The following is a 17,217-nucleotide window of genomic DNA, read 5'->3' as shown; positions in this document are numbered from 1 at the left end:
TTTTAGCAATTTTGGAATATATAATATATATTTATGTGGTAGAATATATATTTCCATAGAAGATTTGAAATAAATGCTGTGATTCTGTGGGTAAACCACCATGAATTATTTGACAGCTCTAAATATGTTCAAATAGGCTTGCCATATTGACATTAATCCCACCCTAAGGAGTGCAGTGCAGACGGTTCATGGGATAAAGCAAGAGAGCTTGTGTTATTGCTGGTCACTTGGGCTTCTGCTGTTTCTTTTCCCCAAGATAAGACGCCAATATGCAAACCTTTAAAAATACTAACCATGCGTCTTCTATAGGGTGGGATCGTTTTAGATTAAAATGTTATCTGAGAGTTCCAAGGGTTTGGAAAGAAAGTGATGCAAGTGATGTTTATCTGTCAGCACACATGTGTATTGGGTATCCACGTATGTTCCAGGGTTTGGGCAGCAGCATGGCTGAGAACGTCATCCAGTAATTTTATGGCTGTAGCATACAGGAAGATGCAAGGGGTCTTCATTGGAAGAAATATGACAAAGAGTCGAAAGGGGACTACAATAAACTGATAGAAGTCTAGGGGCTCCATCAATGTAGACTGGATAGAGAAAATGTGATACATATATACCATGGAATACTACGCAGCCATAAAAAAGAATGAGATCAGGTCCTTTGCAGGGATATGGATGGAGCTGGAGGCCATTATCCTTAGCAAACTAGCATAGGAACAGAAAACCAAATACCAAATGTTCTCACTGATAAGTGGGAGCTAAATGATAAGAACACATGGACACATAGAGAGGAACAACACACACTGGGGCCTATTGGAGGGTGGAGGGTGGGAGTAGGGAGAAGATCAGAAAAAAATAACTAATGGGTACTATGCTTAATAGCTGGGTGATGAAGTAATCTGTACAACAAACCCCAATGACACGAGTTTACCTGTGTAACAAACCTGCACATGTACCCCTGAACTTAAAATAAATGTTAAAACATTTTTTGAAAAAAAGATTAATTGAAACCTATAAAATGGAAGAAAGTTTAAAATTGGACAAATACTATGTACTAGGTGAAGAATAAATATATGCCAATAAGGATTTAATGTATCTTGTCTTAGATTTTACATTAAATAACAAAAAGTTGAAAAGAAGTTGAGGGGCTCACAGAACACTGTGGGAGAAGGGGTTGAGAGAGAGAAATGGTATTTTCAAAGGCAAATTGCAAGGAGTTGCTGGCCAAGAGGCCAGAGTTCCAACAGAAATGACAAAAAGTTTGTCCAAAACGAGGTTAACTAAAATGGCTTTAGCTTGAAGGGTTGGAGTAGAGAACACAAGTCAGAGAAGACATTTCTTTAAAGATCAGGCCCTGGGCCGGTTGCGGTCACTCACACCTGTAATCCCAGCACTTTGGGAGGCTGAGGCAGGCAGATCACGAGGTCAAGAGATCGAGACCATCCTGGCCAACATGGTGAAACCCCATTACTACTAAAAATACAAAAATTAGCTGGGCATAGTGGCGCACGCCTGTAGTCTCAGCTACTCAGGAGGCTGAGGCAGGAGAATCGCTTGAACCTGGGAGGTGGAGGTTGCAGCGAGCCAAGATCACGCCACTGCACTGCAGGTTGGTGACAGAGCAAGACTCCATCTCAACAGAAAGAAAGAAAGAAAAAAGAAAATCACACCCTGAAAGCAGGCTCTTCCTCTGAAAAGAGACTGAAAGCTACCATCATATTTTTGAACCAGGTTAATGAAATATTGCTGTAATGCTTAAAAGCAAAGACTCTACACTCAAACTGCCTAGGTTTGAATCCCGGCTTTGCCACCAGTTGTGTGACATTTGTAAATCATGCAATAGCTCTGTGTCCGAGGAAAAATGGATAAGAGTATCTACTTTGTAGGGCTGTTAACAGGATTAACTGAGTTAATTTATGTAAAGCCCTACAACAGTGCCTAGGGGGTAAATTTCAATTCATAATAGTTGTTAGAATAACAGTAAGTATATATACCAGCCACTATTATTATTACTACTTCTACTTTTCCCAAGCAGGGGACTTCAGATAATGGCATTGAGTGCATGGTGTGCTGTGCTTCTCAAGCCGGCTTTTAATTACTGAGCCCTTTCTTTAAACAAAATTAAATAATTAGGACATATAAAGCCTAGACGGTTTGGTTGAATTGGCTGGTGCCTGGAACATTGGCTGTTGCCCCTCCTTCTCTTGACTCTCATGGAGACGCCTAGGGCATCACTGTGGAACACATTTGGAAAACTGCTGATGCAAGGGAAAGAATCCAAGGCCTCGAATCTAAGACCTGAAATCAGATCTTATCTAAAATTAATGGGCTGTACAACCTTCAGTAGGTTAATATCCTCCCTGGCCTCACGTTCCTGATCCATATACTGTAAGAATTAGACCAGTTTAGTGGTTTTCAAACTCTGCTCCCTTAAACCCTAAGAGTTCCAGAGAAGCACGATAGCAAGATTTGGGAAATAGGTAGTGCGGAGCCCCATAATTTTGAAAAGCTAGGGCTCCTCTGTTTTATTCATTGGAATTCCACATTTGTTTGAAGCATGAGTACCACTGCTAAAGACATTCTGAGCAGATGATCTTAAAGGTTCGTCCAGGTTCAATTACTCTGTCATTATTCTTTAGAAATTTATGAGATTTATTGAACCAAAGTAGCAGAAGTAAGAATATTAATGAAGGCAACAAATAATAAATCTGAGGAAACTGAGTAATGGGGAAAACAGTGTGGACTCCTCACAAGATGCTGTAAAGTGACTAGGAGATGTTGGTATATCTGATATTTAGAGAAAAGGTGAAACCTCTGTTACCTGAATCTTATTTTGATAATTTGGCTGATCGTGTTCATGGGAGCATAGGCTGGCACAATGACAAGTAGGCTTGTGGACCAATAAGAAATATTATCATAGGAATATTATATACTTACAACCAGAAGACAACAAAAACGAACAGTTATTTAAACACTGCTTGTCGTAGGACTTTTCTTGGTGGTTAGTGATTTCAGAAAATGTGTCCCTTCCAAAGCAAATGTCACGTTAAAATTCTACATTGGTGATCACTGTGTTGCTATTAGAAGTGTATGTGAACTCAGACACTCTTGGATTGGTTGGTTTGAACAGTGTATTTAAGTAAAAAAGTTATGGTGTTCCCTCTGGTCATAAAATCTGTACTGATTAGAGAGCCTCTAGGCCATGTTTATGGCTTGGATTGGCCCTATGTTTAGTTCTCCACATTTTCAGCTTTCTGAAAGCAAAGAAAAACCTATAAACATATGTGAATATATAAAAAGAATAGCATCTGTTTATGTGTTAATTTTGATAATGATTAATATGCAACAACAAGGGCTGACGCCCCTTATAGGCTTCACATATGGTGTGAGTTGAAGGCCACCCAGTGATTTTTCTTTCCAATTATATCTCCCTTCCACCATTCAAAACTCTCACTATTGTGCCATTGTGTGTGTGTGTGTGTGTGTGTGTGTGTGTGAGAAGGTATAACACTTTCACTGCTGAAATATGTTAGCTTGAAGTGATATCACCCATTAACACTTCAACATGGATTAATTTATCAGATTACTTTCAGAGAGTTGGGTCCGCGGGTACTGACACTAGGGTCTACTTACAATTCAATCAGGATGGAATTCAGAAAGGTCTGCAGAAGGGAGGGGAAAGGTGCATCCACACATGGGCCAGAGCAAGGAATGTTGGGAGCCAGGAAGCCCTCCTGGGCCCAGCAAACAACAAGATGTTGAGCGAAGGAAGGGCACACATATCAAGGGGGAATACATAGGCTAAACTTTGCCCTGTCGTGAGCTAGTACAGTGCCTTGTACATAATCCATCTTCAGCAGATGATAGTTAAATCGAATTATTTTTGCCCTAGGATGGTTTTGGCTAAAACTAAAGTTAAGATTTCATGCTAATTTTTTTGTTATTAAAAAAGGTTTTGTGTATGGCTTATTTTCTAAAATCAAGTTTCTTAGAGACAAGATTTTCTGTTTTAATTTTGCTTAAATAATACATTTTGTGCCAGAAAGATTCTTTTTGAGGGAAAACTCTTCATATATAAAGCATAATTATTCCTTTAATAAGACTTTTTTTATTATAGCCATTGAATAACACATCTGCTGCAAGGATGTTATTTTTTTTTCATCAGTCCTTGTGCACAGCTCTGATTAGAAGAAGTAAAAGATATACATCTCTTTCAAATAGTGAATCTCCTTCATGTGATTTTATTTTGTTATGACAGATTTTATTATGAAAGCTTTGAATAGCCCTCTTTTTAAGAAAATACTTTTTAAAAATGTAATTCTCTGTCTCAACTCTATATGTTACGGTGACTATTGATTTCAGAAAAAAAGTACCTTAAGAGCATCTTTCTCCAGTACTAATATCAATATTGCTCCACAAAACATTTTATATCAAAGTCTTCTGAAGAAGAAATTTTAATAAGCCTCCTCTCCATACTTTTTATTCTATAGGCTTTACGCACATCTGCTATTTTCAGAACAAGCTCACAACTGTTACAGTGTCTTTATATAGTAAAACCAGAAGACAGTCCTCAACCCAGGTGTCTTGGTTTAAGCTTTCACTCTATGTTATTTATATCACTGTTCTGATGTACTCATTAAAAATATCATATCCACACAATAAAGTTTAAGAATAAGCTTTTTAAAAAGTTTTAAAAATGCATTTTCACCAAACATATTACAAGAGTTGAATTAACCTTTTCCTATTTGTTTCCAGGGCTACAGCAACACACCGGGGCCAGGTTATTTTCAAAGATGCTTTAGCCCAGCAGTTGTGTGAACAAGGAGGTAAGCGTCACATTTGATTTGTTTGTGTTATGTCCAAACTATTCATGGTAGGTCCTGTGTTCTATGTACCAAGTAAGCATTTCATTATGATTACTTAATCATAAGCTTTAAAAATTTAAGTATTGACCCTTCTATCACTAATAGTTATTTAGTGATTACTAACAAAGATCTATAGACTTCTGAAGATACTAAGTGTGAGCAAAAGAAAATTTATTTTCGTAATTTTTTTCTAATGAATTACCTTTAGTTATTCTGGAAGTACAAATCTTAGTAGTAATTTTTAAATTCTACAAACCGTGTCTGCTTAATTTACCACTTAAATGTCCTGTCAGCTTTGTTGAAAATGTTTCTGATTATTGCTTTTAACATTTGATCATATTATACATGATTATGTGTACAGTATCTATGAGCCTGTTTCAACTGTGTGCACTATTAATTTCGGACTTGTGTGTCTAGACATTGTATCAATTTAGATTAAATTTTACATAATGTCAGATATGTGTGACCGGGATGCATGCACGTGCCCACACAAACACAGCACAATGAAAAAGTTAAAACCAGGATCCACGCTCTGATGCTCATTTTTTCCCCCTATCCCTTGAGTTTCCACACTACTTTGTGTTTCCATTATAGCATTTACCACTTCATAGAGAATTTTTCTCTGAAAAGGGGTGGATGTTGCCTTAGAGAGACTGAGCTTCTCAAGTATGGGGACTATGCCTTAAGGGACTTTGGTTCCCCAGATGCTGACATAGAGTTTACCATGTAAGTCATTCTAAAAATCTTGATAGATTGAATACAAGTTTGTCTTAGCCATACATATATTCCTTGATTTCAGCATCTTGATAATGAAAACATTTGATGTCAGTCTTTGTAAATGTCATGCTATTTTCATTGTTTATTGTAAGTATAGTATTAATTTTTGTTTAGAATGACATTTGGGGGGGAATTTGTTAACTTTTAGAATTATATTATTGAATTTAAAGGAAATTTCTATTAATTATCTCTCTGCTAAAGAATATCTGATGGGCTTTCGAGAGAAATGAGGAAAAATTATATCGGTTTTTGAGATACCTAAGAAAATACCATTTATTATTAGTTATATATATCACAATATGGCTTTATCTAAGTAACATGATGGTTAGTGATTATTAATGGCAAAATCCTGATTATTTACACACATAGTTCTTGAATTATAAAACTTCATTCTAGTTATAGTTTCAGACATATTATCAGTGTTCCTGGGTTTAACAGATTTTTATCCTGTGACTTTTGAGAATACAGATATTAAAATGTGCCTTTGTAGGTAGACTCAAGAATTTGATCATAATACAAATCTTCTTCCAGACTATGAAATTGCTCACATTACTGAAATATAGAACACCACATAGCAGTGAACATTAATATCCTGGAAAATTTATAGTGTCAGAAAAAGAAATGTCTAATTTTATTAACATTTACCATTGTCTAAAAACTAATTTCTTTTAAGCCTTAAATTTTTTAGTCTTTTCTATTATAAATGAATTATTGGGGTTGGTTTCATTTAAAATGAAAAGAAAAAGCCAAGAAAAACCAATGGGAAAGAATTCCCAACCAGTGAGGAAAAGAAAAATGCGTTCTATAGTAGTATTACACATGAGCATGATTTACACGATGGTAGATGTGGATATTATTAAAAATGCTGTACAGCCCAGGACCAGAAGAAAAACACTGAGCTTTTCAATAGCATCTGACTCATCGAAATTATATCAATCTATCCAAGATAAAGTGAAAAATAATGCTAAGAAGAGTGCAAGAGTGATGGCTTTCTACTGTCAGGAAATAATAAGGAAAACAATTTGTGCTATAAACTATATATTTATTCTGGCCTTATCTATTTTTAATTAAAACAGTAATTGTCTCCTCAAATAAAATAACATTTTATCATGTAATCATTATTTATGTATTGGGTAAGGAATATCTAATATATTTATTAGAGGAAAAACAATTGCAGTCACCATATACCACAGCACAGTGCCTTTCCATTTTAACACGCTCAGTATGTTTGTTGATTTTAATCAAATTAAACAATTCAAGCAAAGCAAACTTTTTTCTGTGGATCCTGAGGATATCTGTTATTACAAGACTGTATTGCTTGCTAAACATATTGAAAAAGTAAAAGGATTAGCAAATGTACTCATTATGTCTTAGAGGGTCTGTAATTTTAATCCCTTTTCTTATAAAACATTCATTGAAAGTATTTTTTTTTTTTGGAGACAAAGTCTCGCTCTGTCACCCAGGTTGAAGTGCAGTGATGTAATCTCGGCTAACCACAACCTCCACCTCCTGGGTTCAAGTGATTCTCCTGCCTCAGCCTCCTGAGTAGCTGGGATTACAGGTGTGTGCCATTGCACCCGGCTAATTTTTTATATTTTTAGTAGAGACGAGGTTTCACCATGTTGGCCAGGCTAGTCTTGAACTCCTGACCTCAGGTAATCAGCCCGCCTCAACCTCCCAAAGTGCTAGGATTACAGGCATGAGCCACCGCACCCGACCGAAAGTCATTATTCTGCAAAACTTTATACAGCACCTGCAAGACCTCTGTCCTAGCTCACAGTGCTAAATAAGGATATGAAAGTGAAAAGGACCCATTTCTTGTTCTTGAGGAACTCACTGGCTAAGATACAAATGACAGATCTACGGATCACAGAGGTAGCTAAGTTTGCCTGGAGGTGTTAGGAAAGGCATCCCAGGAAGCTAGACCTGAATGGCTAGTGAGGTTTAAGAAAAAAGGAGAGGAGGCCACGCGCAGTGGGTCATGCCTGTAATCACAGCACTTTGGGAGGCTGAGGCAAGCAGATCACTTGAGGTCAGAAGTTTGAGACCAGCCTGGCCAACATGGTGAAACCCTGTCTCTACCAAAAATACAAAAATTAGCCAGGCGTGGTGGTGTGGGCTTGTAATCCCAGCTACTCAGGAGGCTGAGGCAGGAGAATGGCTTGAACCTGGGAGGCGGAGGTTGCAGTGAGCCGAAATTGCACCACTGAATTCTAGCCTGAGCGACAGTGAGACTCTGTCTCAAAAAAAAAGAAAAGAAAGAAAAAAAAGAAAAGAGGAGAGGAGAACCATCTATCTCCTCCTTCCCATTCTCACTGACCCACCTCACATCAGGGCCCAGCAGTGCGTCCTTTGGGAACGGCTGAATATCCTCCTTCAGGATTTTTCTGCTCCTATTTTCATGGTGCCTTTACAGAGCTGCTATAATGAGCTTTCTAAAACGGAAATATGCTTCTTTCATTTGCCTGCTTAAAACCCTTCACTATCTCAATTGGAAGCAATAGTTTATCTTCAGAGTGAAATTCCTACTGCTTATCAACGTGCAAGGAAAATCCCTTACAATGTGGCTTCAGTTTTCCTCTCCTACCTCATTTCTTGTCATCCTCTCATTTTTACCTTGAAACTCCCTGAGTGCACCTCGCTCTATCATCCTGGTGCTATCTGCACCCTATACTCTCCAAGTTTTCTTTGCCTGGGCTATCCTTTTACGTCCTTTTGTTCTGTCTAACTCGGGCTATCATAGGTTACCTGCTTAGGGTATTACTCCCTCCCTCCAGAGAAAACATCTTTGATTCCCTCCTTCTTCCCCTCAGGCTGGTCTAGACAACCCTCATACGTAACTCTGTCTACAGAATTCTCAAGGCACATTAAATAGGAACGCTCTCAACACCGTTATGTGCCAGACACCACTCCAAGCACTCATCTAATCTTCACAACTCATCTAATCTTCACAGCAACCCTCTGAAAAAGAAACTATTATTATCTACACTTTGAAGATGAGGAAACAAAGGCACAGGGAGAGCAACTTACTTGTGCATTCATTCATTCATTCATTTGACAACTATTTATTGCATGTTGTCATAAGAACGTCATCACAATGCCTTGTCTTCCATGAGATATATGCTCCTTGAGGGTAAGGGCTGTGCTTTTTAGTATGGAATCTCTAAAGCTTCTCACAATATGTGGTGCACAGTATGCATCTCATAAATGTTTGTGAAATGAATGAGCGAACAATTAAACTACAATAATCTGATAGATAAGAAAGAGGAGGCTAGCCAGTAATTCGTTACAGCTAAACCATGAGGCCTGGAAAGGTAAGTGGAGCAGATCGTGCAGGGCCTTCTGTTAATGCTCAGGGACTTAGGCATTCTGCAGGCGGTGGGAAGGAAGCAGGAGAGTGATAGAACAATTAAAGAAAATCTAATGGGGGTTGGGGGTGGAATGTGTTGCAGGGTTATTGACAGATTAAAGGCAGATGATGGACAGGCAGACAAGGGAAGACAGATTATTGTGAAATGAGAAATAAATGCTGGGCAGTTTAAAGTTGAGGCTTTGAAAAAACATGATCATTATACATTATATGTATTACTGTGACTAGATCTTGGAGGCCAGAAAGAAGGGGATATGTTAGAGAGACCTAGAGAAGGTAGGGGGTGTGGGTGAGAACAGGGAGGAAATCTGAGGCTACTCTGTCACTTCTGGCCTGGATGACTGGGTGGATATCGATGCCAGGAACAGAGAAGAAATAAAGAAAATGTTAGAGGTGTTTGGAAAAAAGATAATCAATTGCACTTCCATATGTTGGCTCTGAGGGAGTTGCAGAGTTCTGCAGCAGCCTGCTGAGAAGGGGGCCTGTCACTGGCTGGGGCAGCCAAGGAGATTTGAGAACCAGCAGCCTATTGATGCTGGGGAGGCAATGCATTCATTAGGGAGATGGTTGGAGCATGGAGGAAGCAGCCAAGTGAGGAAGACCAGTGACTGAGCAGGGGTGGGAAGAAGAGGGAACTCTGGAGAAGAGGCAAGCCTCTGAGGTGAGGGGAACGGAGGGAAGAAATCTGAACATGGTAGAGGTGTCCAACAAGGACAAACAGAGAGGATGCAGGCTGGAAAAGGACCTTAGGGTTTTACAATCAGAAGGTGATTGGCAATTTGGGCTGGGCTTGGGCTCCCAGCACTTTGGGAGGTCGAGGCGGGCAGATCACCTGAGGTCAGGAGTTTGAGACCAGCCTGGCCAACATAGTGAAACCCCACCTCTACTAAAAATAGAAAAAATTAGCCAGGCGTGGTGGCAGGTGCCTGTAGTCCCAGCTACTCGAGAAGCTGAGCACAAGAGAATCGCTTAAACCTGAGAGGCAGAGGTTGCAGTGAGCCTAGATTGTGCCACTACATTCCAGCCTGGGCAACAGAGCAAGACTCCACCTCAAAAAAAAAAAAAAAAAGGTGATTGGCAATTTGGCTGAAAATAAGGGTGGTTTTAGGTGAGGCGAGACCACTTGAGGCAGCCTTGTAGCATGGAAAGCTTCTTGCTCAATCTTTGGAGTCAGGCCGTCAAGGGAAGATAGATTACTGTGACATGAGAAATAAATCCTGGGCAGTTTAAAATTGAGGCTTTGAAAAAATATCACTATACATTATATATATTACTGTGGACCCAATTAATATGTACCATTATTATTTGTCCATTAAAAAAAATTTAAAAAAAAAATGAGGAAGGAAAGAGGTAGGCACCCAGAGAAGAAAAGATTCTGGATTTTCTCTCCCTCTTTCCAAATCAGAGTGTGTTTATAATAGGCTTCCAGTGCCTTGCAGCCAAACACCACCAGAACACACCTAGTTGAAGTTGAATAGGTTGAACAGGTTGCTTTAGTGCTTGTTGCAGTGTGGGAGAAGGCAAACCGTGGGGGAACCATGGGGCATCTCAAGAAGAGGAGGTTACAAAAGGAATTGTTATTATAAGATTTCGGCTGGGTGGGGCACGGTGGCTTATGCCTGTAATCCCAACACTTTGAGAGGCCAAGACGGGTGGATCACGAGGTCAGGAGATTGAGACGATCCTGGCTAACATAGTGAAACCCCATCTCTACTAAAAATACAAAAAATTAGCTGGGCATGATGGCACATGCCTGTAGTCCCAGCTATTCAGGAGGCTGAGGCAGAAGAATCGCCTGAACCCAGGAGGTGGAGGTAGCAGTGAGCTGAAATCATGCCATTGCACTCCAGCCTAGGTGACGGAGTGAGACTCTGTCTAAAAAAAATAAATTAAAAAAAAAGTAAAAAAGATTTGTGCTGTATTTAGTGATTGGAGTAGGGTTTAAGAAAGTGGAGCTTTGCTCTGGATTCAGTGCTGTCTGGAATTGGGGACAATTCTGTGGTTAGGTATCTCGATAAATCTACCGTGAGGGCAGACTAGAGCAAGGCTACTGCTGTAATGGATAAAGAAACAGCAGTCGCTCCTAAGAACCAGGAGAGAGGGTGCTTGGCACATTGTGACTTGGACAGTGCTAAAGTTGTGTCTGTGTTGAGACATGATTAAGAAATAGATGTGTTTCTATCTTGATTCATCACGGTCACAGAGTAGCCTTGTCTGAAGTTGATGTTCTGTGAAATTGTTTATGTTCAATAGGAGGACACCAAGGCACAGCAGGGATTGCCAGGCCAGGTTCTGGATGTCAGAGGCTACTTTTTTCTTAAATGAGACTGAGGAGAGAATGCTAGTGGGCATGATTTACTTTTGGATTTTAGGCTTTACGAGGGCTTTGAAATCATAGAGAAGCAGATTGTTTTGTTTGTGCTGCCATAACAGAGTGCCACAGACTCGGTAATTGATAAGGAACAGAAATTTATTTTCTCACAGTTCCGAAGGCTGGGAAGTTCAAAATCAAGGTGCTGGCAGGTTTAGTTGTCTGGTGAAGGCTGCTTTAAGCTTCTAAGATGGTGCCTTGATAATACATCCTCCTAAGAGGAGGAATGCTGTGTTCTCACGTGGTGGAAGGCAAAGGGGCAAGCCAGTTGAGTGTGAAGCCTCCTTTATAAGGACCTTAATCCCATTCACAGGGGGACCAACCCTTATGACCTAATCACTGCTTAAAGGCCCCACCTCTTACTACTGCCACGCTGGCAACACCTGAATTTTGGAGGGGACACGTTCAGATCACAGTGTGGATTCAGGCTTCACTTGTGTGACCTTACTCTCCAGAGTCCCTGGCGCAAAGCACAGGTTTAGTACATCATAAAGGGAAGGGATTTTGCTGAAGCAAAATTTTATTCAAGGTCAGTTGGTGTGAAATAAAAAGCATAAGTAGATCAGTGGGGTAAAATTGTGAATGTTTAATTTTTTAAAAATGTATCTCTATTTTGTAATTTGTTTACAGTGAACTTACATTATTTGTATTATAAAGAAATAGCACACATTTCCTCCAAAAAGTGTACATATGGGGTTAGACTTAGGAAGGAGAAGGGACGAGTCTGCTGTGGCAAGGGGAATAAATCCCTTCTCAAGAATTGAAGAAAAATTCTGAATTACAACTCCTATGTCTCCTCCTATATGGTGACTTACCTGACTCCCTTAACATGCTCTGTCTCTGTTGTGTCATAATTATTTGTTTAAACACTCATTTCCCCCAGCTGAGAGCTTTTTGATGGCAGGAACCGTGATTTAGCTTTTTGGTTTTTTTAACGTTTAATCATGTTTGGCATGAAACATAGACTCAGTAAATGTTTGCTGAATGATCAACTTAAACATTTTACAATTGAAAAATCACTGTCCTTACTGTAAAATCTTTAACCCTGAATGTTTGCTGTGGACCATGATGAGTCAGTGTGGCTGCTACTAGCAATGTTCCTCACACTGATCTCTGGTTGTAAAATACATGTACCAGCATATTAAAAATTTTTGAAAATTGTTCATGGATTTTCATGTAAACTGTAAGGAGTCCCCTTAATGTTCTTGGAACATAGAGCAGGTTCAGAGATTTTTTTTTATATCTCTGAGGTTCCAAGTAATTGTAAACACATCCCCATCTGAGTTCTGCTGTCGTGTCATGGTGCACACAAGGAGCTAGAGTTTTCCCATCTTTAGTCTGGGGTGCGGGGTTGGCTGGGCTGTATACCCTCAATTGTTTTGAAAGTAAAAGATGCTTAGGTTCATTCACTAGCTGTAAAACAAAAAGAACTGAAATTATTCAATATTTAGTACTAAACAAAAATTACTTAATGCTTACCATGTGCCAGGCTCTGTTCTAGGCTAGGTCTTGGAATATGCCAATAAACAGAGCAAAGATGCCTGCTGCCATGAAGCCTACATTGCAGTGAAGGGGAGACAGACAGTAAACATTAGACATAAGAAATGACTAAATGTGGTACCATGTTAGAAGGTGGCAAGTGTTGTAGGGGGAAATAGACCACTAAAATATAGCAGGGAAAGAGCATACAGCTGGATGGAGTTGGAAGAGGCTGATTGCAATTTTAAATAGGGTGGCAGGTAAGTCGAGTAGACCTCACTGAGAAGGTGACATTAGAGCAAAGACCAGGAAGGGGATAAAGGAGTTAGCCAAGTGACTATCTTGGAAATTGTCCAAAATGTCAGTAAGTGATTTTAAAGATAAACATTGTGGTGTTTTTTGAAGTACTGTTAGAGATGACCAAAACAAAGAATAGACACAATTATCAGAAAAGACTAAAAACTTGAAAGGAACTAGGAGAAATCAGGTTTTTTGCAGCAATTATTACTGAACAACCTAAAAAGAGCTGCAGACCTAATATGTCTGTCTCTGAACCACATGAGTACTATTGAAAATGTTAATATGAGTGTGGTATAGATAGACTTAGGATGAGGACTAGTATTTGAATTCATGCTATGATCTTGTAACTATAGGTTCCTATCTGTGGATTAGTGATGAAGCCAAGCAAGCTAACTTGACAAAATCTACGGTACTCATGAGTGGCAGGCCTAGAATTCAAATTTCTGGACTCACAGCCCAATGCTGGTTCCATTATACCAAGTAGATTCTTAAAGTTAAAAAAAGATTAAACATTAAAAACCTTCAGGAACCACAGCCCTAATAAACAAGATTATCGCTACTGCCTAAATTCCCTGAAAACCTTGGAAAGAACACATATACTCTTTGGTGCCCTAAATCTACACAGTTAAGGCAAAAGTGATGTGAGTGCATCAGCATGGCTGCCACTGGTCCAGCAGTATGCACACATCACAGTTGAAGATGGAGCAGGGAAAATAATCGTGTGTGTGTATATTCATTAGCCTGTGGGCTTCTTGGCATACCCTCTTCAAACACACACATTGATTATTTAGCAAGACCAGATGGCAGGCTTAGTGGCCTGACAGCAGTCATGCCCTGTAGTGCCCCCAAAGGGCACATGCCATTTATAAACCACCCTGGAATTCTCTGTTGTTGTGTTGATGGAAGTGGCTATAACTAAAGGCAAACGTTTTATGTCAGGAGGAAAGAGGTCGGGCTTACAGCTGGCACAGAAAACCTTGGCTGCTTTCTGCCAGGCTCAGCAGTTTTTCAGCTGTTCATCACCCTCAGAACAGTGAGTGGTAGAAACTGTGGCTGTGCTCTCTAAGGGCCCTTGGATCATGGTGCTAGGCAGCATATATGCTTCATCCCAAATGCAAACTCTTTGCAATTTTTAAATCATTTGTATTAAGGATTGGTGAAAGTTGAAACTGTGAGATGGAGAGGGGCAGAGGAGAGTTTAACAAGAAGTCCAGAATGTGAATGGGCTGTTTAACCTCCTTTTATATTTTTTAGCACTTTAAGTGTAACTTTATACCCAAATATTGTAAAAATTGTAGATCAGATCTACCAAAATCTTCTCTTGGCTATCCTTGATTATTCAACAGCTTATATTACTAAATATCTTTCCAGTATCCTGAAATGCAAAGTCTTTATTAATTCAGACTTGTTTCTCTCTCATGGTCAGAATTGGGTTTTAACGTATCTACATTAATTGTTGAAAAGAAAAATAAATACTGATGTATTTCACTTGAATGTGCCCAGTGTTAAGTGTTTGCTAGTCAAAGGCATCTGTGCTCCCCTTGGCTATTTTGTAACTTATATTTTATTTTAGTGGTTACAGCTCCTGTTCATGACATCCCTAGGCTTTGTGATTTATAAACAAAGACAACTGAATTAAAAGGCTCAGGGAAAACCATCCAGGAACCCCCGATCTTGCTTCAAGGTCTTACAAACCACCCAACAAAGCAAGAAACTAAAGCCCTCCTGGGGCTATGGCAGGCAGAAAGTATCCGTAGGTGATCTGAAGACAAGCAGATTAAGGGGAATGACAAAGAGCTGATTCACATGACCATAGTAAAATTTCTTGGTACTGACTCCGGAGGTGGGTCTGATTATTCTTTTAATTTCCTAAAGAATGATGTTTTGGACTGGTGCTGTTTATCCCAAGATGATTGAACATAGATTTAAACAGCCTTCTTTTCAGTTCTGAGGGCTATATACATTCCCACTTGACAGCTTTATCTAGTCCAAAGTCAAAATTCCTAGATTTATGCCCAAGAAGAATTTTACATTGAGTTATTTTGGGTGCCCATGGAAGAATTCTTTCTACACATGCTGCTATATAACCTGCTTGATTCCTCCGTATTTTGAAGGACAAAGACCAAGTCTGGATCTATACAATCACTTGGGGGAAGAGGGCAAAGCTGTTGCAAACATACATAATTCACAATTTGGTTTGGCTTGTGAAATATTATTTCATCCAATTTGTTAATCCAACATTATTTTTAATGTACATGTGAAAATTCAGTTGTTTCATGTAAAAATTAACATAGATTTTTTATAATCAAGTTTTTAAGAGTTGGAATTCATTGGTATTAATTAATATATATTGTGCTGTATCCCCAGTGGGCATATGTGAAACTGCACCAGACCCCAGGCAAGGTGTGTGGCAACGTAAGGCAGTCTCCTATCCCATTGTTAAGAAGCTTATAGTACAGATTTACTAATGCAAACCCAGAAGAGAAGGACCAAGACACATTTGCAGAAAAATATAAACTTAGTGGAATGGTGTTCATCTCATCTCGTCTGAGGCCTTGCTCCAATAATTGTGCTTTCTAGCTTCAATGTCTTCCTCTTCAGTGGCCACCTCCTCCTCTGTGCTTAAATATGCTGAAGCCACTGCTACTTTAACAAGTATTTCATCCTGAACTTCAGGTACCCCCGGCCATGTTTCCTTCTTACACTCCAGCTTCTTGAAAGAGCAGTGTGTGTCGCCAGGCTTTCGTCCTAACCCTGCCATCTGGCCTCTACCGCCAGCGCTCCCTGGAAACCATCATCCTCAAGGTCACCAATAACCCACTAGGGTGCCAACTAATCCAGAGGACTCGGATCCTCACCCTACCTGACTTCTCTTTTCTTTCTCAGTTTCCGTAATGAGTTGTTCTCCTCCTTCCCACATCACGCATTCTGGGGTTGGGCTTCTTTTTGCACTATTTATTTATTTATTTATTTATTTATTTATTTATTTATTTATGAGAGGAGTCTCACTCTTGTCGCCAGGCTGGAGTGCAGTGGTGCGATCTCGGCTTACTGCAAACTCCGCCTCCTGGGTTCAAGCAATTCTCCTACCTCAGCCTCCCAAGTAGTTGGGACTACAGGCGCACACCACCATGCCCAGCTAATTTTTGTATTTTTAGTAGAGACAGGGTTTCACCATGTTGGCCAGGATGGTCTCAATCTCTTGACCTCGTGATCTGCTCGCTTCAGCCTCCCAAAGTGCTGGGATTACAGGCATGAGCCACCATGCCCGGCCTTCTTTTTGTGCTTTTATATTGTCCCTGTTGAACTCACTCACACCTATAATTTTCATCTCCCTAGTTCTCCACTTCCTTGGTGCTTATACAAAGAGTCAAGAAGGTAAAGTGATTGTGAACATGAAGTTTGCAGTTACCTATACTCCTGAGTTAGAATTTCTGCTCTGGCACTTTCTAGCCATGTAATTTTTGAGTCTCAATTCTCTCATCTGTAAAATAGAGAAAGGGATAGTATCAACCTTTTTGGCCACTGCATACCATTCCCAAGAACCTGGTACAATATTTTGTGCCCAGAAGGAACATCATAAGCTTGTGAGGATTAAATGTCATGATGAAGTGCATAGCATAGTGGCTAGCACATACTCTGTAGATGTTTGCTCTCACTACTCTTACTGGACACTACATTTGGGTGTCATTTAGGCACCTTGAACTCAATATATTCTAAACTGAACTTTAGTTCCTCCCAAATCTGTACCCCTCTATTGCAGTTCTGGTTAGCATCTTCATCATCACCCCAGTCACTAAACAGAGACCTAGGTAACACATTTATTTGCTTATTCCTTTTTGTCATCCATGTCTATATCCAGTGTGTCTAAGGCCAATTTACACAGTATCTCTTAAACCAACCCTTTTCTTTCCGTACCTACTGCCATTTTTTTTTATTCAGGCCTTTCACGCATTGATCAAAGTGCTCCTGGCATCAAACCCTATAACTGCCCTCTATTTCCCCCCAGTTCAGCCTGGCTTTCGGGACTTCCCTGATCTGTCCCACCTCTCTCTCTC

General features: G+C 39.7%; 1 protein-coding gene across 2 annotated transcripts in view; it reads left to right on the top strand.

Annotated features, from left to right (window-relative positions):
* RELN (reelin) overlaps positions 1-17,217 on the top strand; it is a 529,179-nt gene that overhangs the window by 215,347 nt on the left and 296,615 nt on the right. For both annotated transcript variants that reach the window (XM_054494994.1, XM_063667694.1), the window contains exon 4: positions 4,753-4,823. In XM_054494994.1, coding sequence (XP_054350969.1) covers positions 4,753-4,823 — 71 coding nt within the window. The remainder of the gene's footprint in view (positions 1-4,752; positions 4,824-17,217) is intronic.

This window comes from Pongo pygmaeus, chromosome 6 (genome assembly GCF_028885625.2).
Source record: "Pongo pygmaeus isolate AG05252 chromosome 6, NHGRI_mPonPyg2-v2.0_pri, whole genome shotgun sequence".
NCBI classification, from domain to species: domain Eukaryota; kingdom Metazoa; phylum Chordata; class Mammalia; order Primates; family Hominidae; genus Pongo; species Pongo pygmaeus.
The sequence above is the reverse complement of the archived record's forward strand: the minus strand, read 5'-3'. Positions and strand labels throughout refer to the sequence as shown.